The sequence below is a fragment of the Coccomyxa subellipsoidea genome (genome assembly GCF_000258705.1).
Source record: "Coccomyxa subellipsoidea C-169, whole genome shotgun sequence".
NCBI lineage: Eukaryota > Viridiplantae > Chlorophyta > Trebouxiophyceae > Coccomyxaceae > Coccomyxa > Coccomyxa subellipsoidea.
In genome coordinates, this window is record NW_005178040.1 from 3,017,426 (window position 1) to 3,028,844 (window position 11,419).

At 55.6% G+C, this 11,419-nt stretch overlaps 6 protein-coding genes across 6 annotated transcripts; 4 read left to right on the top strand and 2 right to left on the bottom strand.

The window, feature by feature from the left end:
- Positions 1-1,500: 1,500 nt before the first annotated feature.
- COCSUDRAFT_61206 (hypothetical protein) lies at positions 1,501-2,869 on the bottom strand (the record flags this gene model as incomplete). Its single annotated transcript, XM_005650712.1, has 4 exons — positions 1,501-1,757; positions 2,078-2,174; positions 2,326-2,568; positions 2,825-2,869. 4 exons carry the CDS (start codon positions 2,867-2,869, stop codon positions 1,501-1,503), a joined length of 642 nt encoding a protein of 213 aa, XP_005650769.1.
- A 281-nt stretch (positions 2,870-3,150) lies between these two features.
- Positions 3,151-4,861, top strand: COCSUDRAFT_61207 (hypothetical protein; the record flags this gene model as incomplete). The annotated part of the gene is made up of 4 exons (XM_005650713.1): positions 3,151-3,168; positions 3,619-3,893; positions 4,128-4,231; positions 4,641-4,861. The coding sequence occupies 4 exons, from the start codon at positions 3,151-3,153 to the stop codon at positions 4,859-4,861; spliced, it is 618 nt and encodes a 205-aa protein (XP_005650770.1).
- Positions 4,862-5,032: 171 nt separating this feature from the next.
- On the top strand, positions 5,033-6,275 carry COCSUDRAFT_61208 (hypothetical protein; the record flags this gene model as incomplete). The annotated part of the gene is made up of 4 exons (XM_005650714.1): positions 5,033-5,074; positions 5,209-5,302; positions 5,521-5,621; positions 6,138-6,275. 4 exons carry the CDS (start codon positions 5,033-5,035, stop codon positions 6,273-6,275), a joined length of 375 nt encoding a protein of 124 aa, XP_005650771.1.
- Positions 6,276-6,406: 131 nt separating this feature from the next.
- On the top strand, positions 6,407-7,732 carry COCSUDRAFT_61209 (hypothetical protein; the record flags this gene model as incomplete). Its single annotated transcript, XM_005650715.1, has 4 exons — positions 6,407-6,447; positions 6,714-6,817; positions 7,166-7,278; positions 7,466-7,732. 4 exons carry the CDS (start codon positions 6,407-6,409, stop codon positions 7,730-7,732), a joined length of 525 nt encoding a protein of 174 aa, XP_005650772.1.
- A 662-nt stretch (positions 7,733-8,394) lies between these two features.
- COCSUDRAFT_52724 (hypothetical protein) lies at positions 8,395-9,015 on the top strand (the record flags this gene model as incomplete). The annotated part of the gene is made up of 2 exons (XM_005650716.1): positions 8,395-8,820; positions 8,887-9,015. The coding sequence occupies exons 1-2, from the start codon at positions 8,695-8,697 to the stop codon at positions 9,013-9,015; spliced, it is 255 nt and encodes an 84-aa protein (XP_005650773.1). The 5' UTR covers positions 8,395-8,694.
- Positions 9,016-9,416: 401 nt separating this feature from the next.
- On the bottom strand, positions 9,417-10,812 carry COCSUDRAFT_12561 (hypothetical protein; the record flags this gene model as incomplete). Its single annotated transcript, XM_005650717.1, has 3 exons — positions 9,417-9,599; positions 9,902-9,998; positions 10,661-10,812. Coding segments are annotated over 3 exons (432 nt in total), but the record flags the coding sequence as incomplete, so codon positions are not given.
- Between the last annotated feature and the right edge of the window lie 607 nt (positions 10,813-11,419).

An 11,419-nucleotide genomic window follows, 5' to 3' on the forward strand; every position in this document is an offset into this window, starting at 1 on the left:
GAACCGTTTGTGTGCAATCTCGATGTAATCAAAGAGTGAGGATATCCCAGGCGCCGCGCCGACATGACTTCGCAAGCTGATCTGTCCGTGGTCGCAGGCAGGAGGAATCGGACCCTGGTTCGGGGTGGATCGAGCCCTGAAGCTGCTGGATTCTATATATACTGTACACCCTTATAGTGGTAGATTTATGCTTTTGCGAGCTGCAGCCCCATCAAGTAGCTTTCTGGCTTTTGCGTGACGTCCATTCCATAAGTAGATTTATGCTTTTGCGTGCCGCGGCTCCATCAGGTAGCTTTCAGGCTTTTGCGTGCCCCACCATGGTGATGATCTCCATCATCAGGTAGCTTTCGGGCTTTTGCGTGCTGCAGAAAGTAGAATTCTTGCTTTTGCGTGATCCCACTTCATGACTAGCTTTGTGCTTTTGCGTGCCGCGGCTCTATAAGTAGATTCATGCTTTTGCGTGCCCCACCATGGTCATAACTGCCACCATCAGGTAGCTTTCGGGCTTCTGCGTGCTGCAGCTCGGAGGTGCTGAGTCGTGGACGCAACGCACCCCTCTCATCAAGTAGATTTCGGCTTTTGCGCGAGGCGACCCGGGGCGGGCGCACCACAGAAGATGCGCTGCCCGCCATCCCAATTGGTAGATTTCAGGCTTTTGCGTGCTGTGCAACACGGAAGGGACCGGGGCATCTGATCAAACAATAACACTGCATTCGATGACACGACTGAGTTTGGGTCAGGCAGGTGACCCGTGCGACCTGCCTTCCCATGGCTGGTTGCAAGTCTCTCTATCCTTCTCTCTATCCTTCTCTCTCTCTCTCTCTCTCTGCTGATCCCATCCGGCAAAGTTGATGGAAATCCTGTCAATCTCGAGCAGTCGGGTGGGCAGGCGGCAAGAGAATCTTTCTCAGCCCAGCTTGCCTGGGGCAGTTGACACGCAAGGTGGAGCCGCGGTGGCAGGGTCCCTACCAGGGACGTATTCTACCACTAGACCACTGACGCCGACGGGATACATGAGCGGCTTTCGACCCGGTTCGGATCTCTTGCCGCTCGATAAAGATTTGCACGATTTGGCAATATATGTAATCATGCAACAGCAGGCAGCCAGCCAGGAATCAGCCAGTTCCCTCTAGATTTCAATCAGAACCTCTCGAGGAGGGCTTTTGGGTGCATGTAATAGTCACAAGTTGTATACTTAGGCTACGTGAAGCTTATGGCGATCAATGAAGGGCATGAGAGTCTCCGGAGACTGCATGCAAACAAAGCCGCTTTGAGCGGCTCTGATTCGTCCCTTCATAAGCTGTGGGCATGGCAAAACAAATAGGGGATGTGCATGCAAAGCTTGCACGATGAGTGGAAGCATCATCAGGGGGGCTCAAGCCCCCCGAGGGCGCGCAGCATACTAAGATAAGCGGCCAGAGATCTCTAGAGGCTTAAAAAGAACTATAAGGCTCAATTGGGGGGGTGCGCCCCCCAAACCCGTGCTGTGCGCACAGCGGCTTAAAACCAGAAAAGCCAAAGTTCGCCCCCCGAGTCCAGAAGCCCCGTTACGCGTCGCAGATTACGCACATGGAAGGCATACATGAACAGTGAATGGCCCAGTTGGGGGGCTGCGCCCCCCCAACCCCCCGCCGTGCGCTCAGTCCAAGCAGCCAGGCAGGGCTGGCCGGAACTGTACCGCTCACTTGGGGGGCTGGGCCCCCCAACCCCCCCGCCGTGCGCGCAGCGGCTTGTGGAGGTGGCGCGGCCATCTGACACTGAGCACGTGGGAAAATCAGGACTTTAAGCGCTGAACATGAAGGGTCTCTCGCGTTCTGGGACACCACTAAAGACCACACACAACTGCACGCATCCAGAACGCCTACCTCGCTGTCGCCAACGGAAAGGTGAGCTCGACGTACTTGAAGGCCTTAACGCCGCCTTGCAGGTCTTCTGACAAGCACCGCCGGCTGTACGAGCGGCGCGGGTTGGGCGGGTTCGACCTTTAACACGCGTATGCAGTCAGTCAGCTTCCCGACTGGGCGTCGACAGAAAAGGATTATGACACCAATCAACCCCGTTTAAATTGTGTACGTACCCGGGAGGGAATCCCTCCCAGGATCAGGGTTGTTGAAGATCTCTGTCCCTTCCTCTCCGGAATAGGGAATAAGATTGTCACCAAACTCATCGCTGACCTACGAGGACACCCCCCAGTCAAGCATTGTTCGCGTCCAGAGATCGGCGCAGGCGAGAATCTTCAAATCCAAAATGCATCTGTTCAGAGTAGAGAAGGCTCCCATGCGGTGAAGTTGCGAGCAAACAGCTCCCACGCGCGGGCAGAATCACCTCTTCGAAGATGACCGGCGCTGAATCCGGTGCGGCTGTTGCAGCGCAAAACAATATCGAGTGCACCGGATCATCAAACTCATCCCGCACCGCCTTGCGAATGAGGCCAGACACTTGGTGCAGCTGCATCTGGCCACAGTCGAGGCTTATCGGGTTGGTCTCGGGAAACGCCTCCGCGGTCGTAGGGAATCCCTCCAGCGCGCGACCGCACTCCAGATCCTCCTTGTTGAAAGCATCGGTAGCCTGTGCAGGCATGGCGAACCCTTCAGGAGGCTGTGCGTTCAGTCAGCGAGATTCAGACGTGCCTGTAATGAAGCGCGTGCATATTTATATGCTGAAGACATGCGTCAGCTCAAAGGCAGGGACTAGGTACGCTCAACAGAGATGTCAAATGGTGTCCATGCAGCGATGACTTCAGCCCGCCCAGTGACTGATGAAGTGCGGGGACGAGGATTAGCTGGCTGCTCAGTCTCAAGTTTGTGACACCAAGCGATCGTACGCCTCTGATGTCGTATGCCGCTCTCCCCTCTTCAAGGATGGACATTGTATGGTGCTGCTCACCTCTGTGCGTCTCAGCAAGCTCGCGGGAGGCTTTAACTGCGATGTTGAATTTTAACAAGTCGATCAACTCAATCAAGGGCACGCACCAGGAAATTCTTCTGAAGATGCCTCAGATGGAAAGTGTGTTGGCTTGTAAACATATTACTAGTAGTACTAACCTTGGATTGTCCTGTATGGCATACAATCGCACAAGTACACCCTTGCAGGAGGATCTCCTTAGGGTTGTCAAGCTTATTTACTGAAGGTTGGATATTCTGATATGCGATGACTCTGACGCTCATGGTCGGGCATCGGGGACGGGCCCCAGGCGGCTGGCATTGATATAAAACCTGATTGACTAACGGAGTGACCGACCTGAGACGTAGCAGTCCTGAAACATGAGATTTCGGTCCTACATAAACACCTTTTATTATCTGATGACAGCAGGGTCATCCTGTAGTACATGGGCGACCCCACACGCATCCCAGCAGGTGCACGACCTTGGGAACTTCCAGGATGGGTGAGTCCCTCCTCGGTCGCTCTTTTGACCACCTCCCATCGACATGAAGGCGTCGCGTCTTGTCTCATCTCACCCAAACTGCCTCAAGCGTTGCAGTCTGGTCTCTGGGGCTACAGGGTCAAACTGCATTGTCATATGCCGCCCCAGAGAGGCAGCAGTGCTGACCCGCCCCGTCTGTGCACACAGGCCTCTCCCCATTCTATTTCGGTCAGCATCCTCGTGTGCATGCGCAGTTGTTCCCGACAGAATATGAGGCGGACCCCTGGCTGCTGGAGCAAATGGCGAAGCACCCCCTTCTAGACCCCTGGGTGGACAAGGCCGAAGAGGCACGGCAGTACCGGGAGGTGTCGGCTTTGACGACCGTCGATTGGCGCAGCAACCGATTCTCGGGGGGTCACATGCCGCCCGCGGCGAGGGCGGCCAAGGCCGCCGGCGAGTGCGTGTTGATCAGCCCCACCAACCCGAATGACCTCTTCATCCTCGACACGCCCTACGGCACTGGATACGAGTGAGTGCCCGAATGCCTTCCTAGGTGCTTATTTGTGCACTTACTGCAACCTACCGGCTTGACCCCAACGTGCGACAGCATCATCTTCCTTGGACGGTGGCTTTTCTAAAGAAATATTGCGGTCAGATTGCCAGCCCCACGTAGAGGCCCTATTTTACATGCACACCGCGGTTCGCGCAGGGGGTCTGTTGATCAGTCGAGCACTGTGCTAAGTGGGAGTTGTTGTCCGTGCAGTAAAAAGGGCTGGACGGGGAGCGAGGTCGCTTCTGGCCGCCTCCGTGAGGCCATCAAGCATGCCGTGCTCGTCGCTTCCGACTGGCGTCTTGCACCCCGCAAACGTAATCGATCACCCTGCAGACAGTCGGCCTGTCTCATATTATATCTCCGGCCTGATTATCCAGTTGCCCGCTTTACTTTATACAGCGCGACTGAATATGTCAAGCCCAATCCTGTCGCAGGGATGAGATCCAGTCCACGAGCCCACTTGGTTTGCACAGCATCCTGCCAGTTGAGCATCAATGCGCCCACTGACCAAAGAATCCAACGGCCCACTATCGATGACTGAACTGGTGTCCATGCAGCGACAAATCAGGTGATGACCATCGTAAGAGGCCATGTGCCTTGTGCGACTGCGTGCAGCATCCGTGCATGTGTGCAACTTCTTGCCAACATCAATGTGCTTTATGAGATCACGATGTCGCCGGTCCGGGTGGTTGATACTCAGTGCCGCGGGGTTTGTGCATGCAGCGGGCCAGCCCGTAAGGAAAAACGAGCGGGACCTGGTCTTCCAGTCGGAGTTCAAAAGACTGATCGACGAGGCGAGACCGGAACATCCGTACCTCGCCGACATGATGGAAGAGGCCGGCTCGTACCTCGCCACGGCGGGGATCCCCGATTCCGGAATGGAGTGCTGTGGAGGGGCAAACGAGTTGGAAAGACGAGCGGCTACAGATGGGCCGAAGGCTTGATGCGGTGAGAGATCTGCCGTTGTGTGTGATGTCCAGTGATCTGCTCTTCTCCCTCCTGCGCCTGCCGACTGTACATGAATGGCCCTTTTGGGTGTACGGCAGGGCAGGGTCCCGGGAGGATGCAACGCCGTTGCGGTGCAATGCACATGAAAGTGACAGCGAGGCACCTCAATGCTCGCAGAGAACGACCGGCTGCCTGGCACTGCGACGCAGGTGCTTTGGCTACTGGCGCTCATATCCATGGAAGCGGGGAGAGGATCCGGTCGTCTTCCCCCGTCTGTCTGACGCACTGTGGGCAAACCCGTCGTGGGCATACCTCGAGCAATGAGCAATGTGTTGTGACAAAGGACCTGAGAGTCCTCACGACCAGGGGCACAGAGGAGATGGAGCGTGAGCTGGCGGCAAAGGCGGCGGCGGCAGCAGAGAAGGTGATGCATTTCCGTGTTTGCGTTACGATGTGTAAGGACACTGGTTGCATCTCTGCTGCGCCGTGCGTTCAACGTTCAACGTTCAACAAGTTGTCTGCACTGCAGTCGTGCGCGGCCATTTCGGCACGCCATCTCGAAACTTATTATGAGGCAACCCGTCTGGCATGCAGGCAGCAGCGGCAGACTTGGCTGCAGAGCAGGAGGTGTAAGCGGGCGCTGCCGCGACGGCAGCTGCTGCAGCTGCCGGAGGCGTAGGGGATGCCGGCAACGGTGCCCTGGGCTTGGCTGCAGTGGGTGCGCTGCGCGTGGACGCGTCTGGCCCGTCCTCCCAGGTGCGGCACAAGCTAATGGGTTTTTGAGATCCAGGATAGATGGCGAGCTGCAGACTTATCCAAACCCACATCTCTGTATCCTGGACAAGGTCGCACTTAATGTTTGTAGTACACCTGTCCAATCACCATCAATGTTCTCTTGCTCTGCCACCGGCTCTGCCTCGCCTCTGTTCCTGCTAGCCGCTGTGATAGCTGGTTGATCTGGGTCTCTGGCTGGATGCTTTGGGCATCGTTAGCCAGTGATGACTGGGCTTGGTCGCAACTGCTGCGCACATCTCAACGTTCGGTTGATGCATGCAATTTACAAATCCCGATGCCGCTGTTACCGTGACAGCTCACATTGATGCTGAGGATTCTTTCCTGGCGTTTTATAGTTTGTTGCAATAGCAGTTGGGGCAAAAATTGCGCAGAACAGTGTCATGGGACCCTGAAGGTTGCCCACGACTTTTATAGTAACATCTCAAGGCCCGGCATTGACGCAGTCGCCCACAAGGCTGATCTTGAGTGGCATTGCAGCTGGGCGGCGGTCATGCGCGGCTCTCTGGCGCCCGTGCACAACCCGCGCCGCTCGTACAGCCGGCGGTGCCCGTCAGAAGACCTGGGCAGGGCGGCGCTAAGGCCTTCCAGTACGTCGTGTCGCCTTTCCGCAGCTAGGTGTCGCCGGGGGAGGTAAGCGTTCTGGATGCATGCAGTCGTGTGTGGTCTTCGGTGGTGTCCCAGAACGCCAGAGACCCTTCATGTTCAGCACTTTAAGCCCTGTGATCTTCCAACGTGCTCGGTGTCAAATGGCCGCGCCACCTGGCCACGCGCATGAGCGCGCCAAAGCGTGTGCTGCACTGCGCTGTGCCACGTTGCGCCCATGACGTGGCTTTTCAGGCTGAGGGCACCGCCTAGCCGGGCTCGTCAGCGTGTCGAAGTGTGCACTACGCTGCGCTGTGCCACGTTGCGCCCATGACGTGGCTTTTCAGGCTACAGGCATGCGGCCTGCATGCCCAACCGTCACAGCCCTCTGTCAGCCCAATTCTCAGGTTTGAATTCTGGAGAGACAGTGTGAATCGATGATGCTGCAGAACCCGTGGCATGTTGTGGCAGTGGTGCCGCCCGGGGGGTGCGCTGTGTGCATGCCGGTGTTGCGGGACGCTGGCGGGGGCCCTGGGTCGGCTCCTCTCCGGTGCAGGGGATGCTTGTGGAGGCAGGTGTCAGGAACTCGAGAACTCCATGGAAGAACGCCATCAAGAATATTCCTCGTGCGTGACCCCGAATTGCTTAGGTTGTCTTCGATTACAGCTTACGCGCTGCGTAGGCGCTGCCCAAGTGGATAGCATCCACATTCATGCCTATTTGTCCGCTGCATGAGGTGGTATGACCTCGATTCCAGGTGATGCAAGAGACGAACGGCTGAAGATCGCCAAAGACAAGCACCCAGAAGTGTTCGAGTACCTGACGTCAGCTGAAGACAGGAAGCGCACCCAGGCAAGCTGTCGGGGACCTCATAATCGCCAACGGAGCAATCAGTCTCGTGCTCGACTTGATCAAACGGACAGTGTGGGACGGCATGGAAGACACACATTCGCTATACCTTAAGCTGCGGCGCGCGTTGACCGGGCCAAGGCTGACTGCTGACAAGGCGGAAGGGGTGGGGAAGACACACTGCATGGTAAGTTGAAGCCAAACTGTCTGAAAACAAATTTGCAGACAACCTGCCACTCTCTGAAATCTGACGGGACTTCCCAGTGCCTGCCTCGCAGAATCGCCAGACATGCCATGCAGCAGTGCTGACCAGATGCATTCCACCTCACTTGTAATGAAATGGCTTACCTCTGACGGGGTTGTAAGTGCACCAGGCCCGCGACAAGGGCGCTACAGGGCAGATTGTCTTCTCGATGACACCGACCACGAACCTGCCCGGCCTCGAGAGGACACCACCAAGTTCTACCGTGCCTCCCCCCGAGCACGCCTGTGCCCAGGCAAACGAGGCCAGAGCGGCAAAGGAGGCAACGGAGGCGGAGGAGACGAGGCAGGTCGGAGCAGTCGCGACGGCAGCTAACGCTGACAATGCCAATGCCGCCCGGAGGACAAGAGGCGGCGGAGCTAGCAGTGCCACGCTTTGAGATGCCACCTGCTCCGGCCGCACTGTTGGCGGTCGCGTCCCGGGCTGTTGCCGCAGCAGGTGTGGTAGCTAATGCAAAACCTAACCCTGCAGCGATGGGAACGGGCGCCTTCAAGCCGCGCGTGAGCCGCGGACCCGGAGCTCCGGCCGCGGCAATGGGGGCAATTGACTTGGAGCGGGCGGGAAGATCATATGAAAACGCTGTCATGCAATTGCAACGTGTATGGACTTGAAGGGAGCACACCCAGGACACCTTCCTATGGGAGCTTAGGGTAAACCCTAAACCCTAAACATTCGCATTTCCAGAGTGCATCCAAACACTGGATTGAAGAACAATAGTCCAGTTGATTGACACAGACGCTGCCATTTTTGCGAGTATGCCCCAGAATGTAAGCGACTGACCTTTACACGACTATATAGTCAACTTGTCCATTCAAATTCTCAAGTGCACAGTCATTGAGCATGAAGCCAAAGCATGTGCAACATGAACTGATATGGTGCACGGGTTTCCAAGCATTGATTCCCCCACATTGCTGCAGCAGCTTCATTGCACATGCATGCTTACAAGGACAATGCATGGTAGGGTTGGTAATACTGCCAGCTTGGAGAAGTGCACAGAGCTCGAGGGCAATGTGCAAACCCACGCTGCAGGTTACAATACCTCCAGCAATGTGATTTTTACAGGAAATTGTGACATCAGAATTTTGATCTCAGTAACACGAAGTTGCAAGTTCATTAAATTGACAACAAGCATTGATTGCAAATAAGAGTACCATTCACGCACTTCAAGTCCCAAACTCTGTCACCACAAGTTCCTGTTGCTTTCTTCCCTCATGTTGGATTGTCCCTGCTGCGCAAATTGCTTGTTTGCATGATGTCAAAGTCATCCGGTGCCCATCACAAACAACTGACCGCCACAATTGCCAGCAAAGCAACAAGCAGGCATCTGTCCTCGCAACACTGATGCATTGCGTCCAATCAAAGGAGGGCCCTTTGGAGTCCAGACACCACTCTCCTCTTCTGCTGTTTCAAGCCAGTTCATTGTGGCGGCAAGGCCAGTACTGTGAATCCGAATTAATCAAATCTCTGGTATCAGCTGCGAGCACACCCTGCTGCATTGATCTTCCAGGCTCACGGTCTGTGCACTGTCAACAGTGCAGCAGTCCTTTCTCCCGTGATACATCTGTCACACGTTACTTCCGATTCCACAGTGCTCCTTGCCATGGCAACCACACCCCTGATGTCATCCCCTCAGTAATGCATAGGGTCAGCCTGGCATCATAGCCTCCAGCGAATGACATAAACATCTGATCTCGCGCGCCCCCTAGCAGCCAGGGGGGAATCTGAAAACCCAATAGCGCTCCCCCTTAGCAGCCAAGCGGGCAACCTACAAGACCCGTAACCGCAAGCCTCCCAGCAGCCAAAGGGGACTAAAGTAACCTGATACCGCGCGCCCCTCAGCAGCCAAAAGGGGAATACAGAAGACCCGCTGTCGCGCTCCCCTCAGCAGCCAATTGGGAAAACAGATTTTGGCAAGCGCGCCTCCCCCGAGGCCAAGGGGGCATTTCTACAACCAACATTGCGCAACCCCCTAGCGGCTGAGGGGAATTTAGAAATTCTCGATACTGCGCGCCCCTCAGCAGCCCAGGGGGGGTCTTGCAAAAATCTGATATCGCGTGCTCCCCTCAGCAGCCGAAGGGAAATTCGGAGGACGGGTCTGACTCGGGGTCGTCGGAATCCCAGCGCAGAGTGATGCCGTCCACATCCACGTCATCCTCCATGGGGACGCGCGCCACCGGCTTCACGCGCTTTATAGGCAGCGCCACCGAGTAGATCGTGCCCAGGTCAACATCCGTGGAGATGTTCACCTGCGCCCAGGGGTGTGTAAGAGGCCTGAGGCTTGAGGGTCCATGTGAATACCTGTGAATTTTGCACCAGTAAAGTTTGATAGCTTGCAATCTCCTGCTGTGTGTGGACACGTGTGGCATGTGCACATTGACCTTGCTGGCCTCTATCCCATTACCACCTGTCATAAGCAAGGTTCTAGGACACACACTTGAGAGCCCAACAATCAGATGAGGCCCTCTTCTTATGCTTGCACTTGGAGACCCAGAGTACAGCAAAGAAACTCTGTGCATAAAAGTTGCAACATCCTGCAATGGCACCACACCTCGATGAGTTCCTCGGCCTCGATGTCGACGTAGTCCTGCACAGCGCGCACAATGCTGTGCTTCATGTCGTGCAGGCTCGCCGGGTTCATGCCGCACCTGTGCGCAACACGTCAAGACCTGGCGTTAGACCCTCTAAATACATCAGTACCCAGACGCTTTGGAGGCGAATTTGCCATGCGCAACATTGCCGAGATCATGTTTGACTTGCCAGCTTCAAGTGATTCAGTTTGAATTCTATTTTAGTCAAAAGCCGTTGCTGCAGATGTGGTAGGGTGATTCGCAAAGTGTGACCATTGAAGCGGCACATGAGTGATGGTCAAATCCTCATGCAGTCCCAAGAATGTTACTTTTTGCAGGACTCCAGCTAGCAAGTACCTCCGGTGAGACCATATTTGCCAAAGTGAATGACCATTCATGACCTTATAGTAACCTTTCACCAATAGTGGATCTTAGTGCACAGTGCAACTTCCTAAAGCTGCAAGACTCATGGCACCCACTTCCAATGCAGTTCGGCATGCCCAATCTCTGCAAGCCAGGCAGCAGCTCTACCCTGCAGTCTGTAAACGATCAAGCCCTCTGAATGCCAACAGCCTGCGATGTTTTGTATTCATGCCTACCGCCTGTTGGCTGTAATCAGATGCTTAGTTGTCCCCCACAAGGGTCCCTGTCGTGCATTCATTCTTCATGTGTTTTTTCTTCGCGCACATGACCGGCACACACCAGGTGCACAACAGCAGCAATGCGGCATGTGCGCGCACCTGTCGGCGACCAGGATCATGCGCAGGCGGTTCTTGCCCTCCTCCTTGGGGCTGATGTCCTTGACCGGCGGCGGGAAGAATATCTGCCACGCAGCGCGCAGCTTCCGCGCAAAGTCTGCCAGCCCACCAGCAGGCGCCTTGCCATTGCCGGCAGGGCCCGCCCCCACCTGTACATATCCACAGGCAGCGTTGAGACTCAGGCAGTGCTCAAACGTTCATTGTAGAGTTTTTCTTGTTTCCTGCCGCCCACACATTTCTGGTCTTGCTGGATGTCTTGATGAGCTAAAAAGACCACCAATCTGTTGCTCAATCAAGACATTACTGTGTAACATTGTGGGGCATGCAGTATCCTGGGAAGGTGGCGCAATTGAGCTAGCACGGAGTGCTGCTGAGAGCGTTTGACTCTTCATGCTCCCCACTGACAATTGGGGGTGCGGACAGTAGCTGCCGACCTTTGCTCTGGCAGCGGCTGTGACGTCAAAGGGCTGCCCAGTTTCGCGGTATGACGCTGCTATGCGCAAGCTGCTCCGTCTTGGGACCCTGCTGCCAGTTCGCACAGGCGCCAGTTGGCTGACCTGCAAACAATCGCCACCTGGTCAGAATGGTACCTTGAAAATCTTTGATAATTACGAGAATAAGGAGCATGTGCTGCAGGGGCCGTGTTGGTGACACCTTCCCTGGTCGGTGGTCAGTCTTATGTTTGATTATGAGTGCTGTTCCACACCTCCAAACTAGCAGGAGCCCCATTTGTGCGATGCA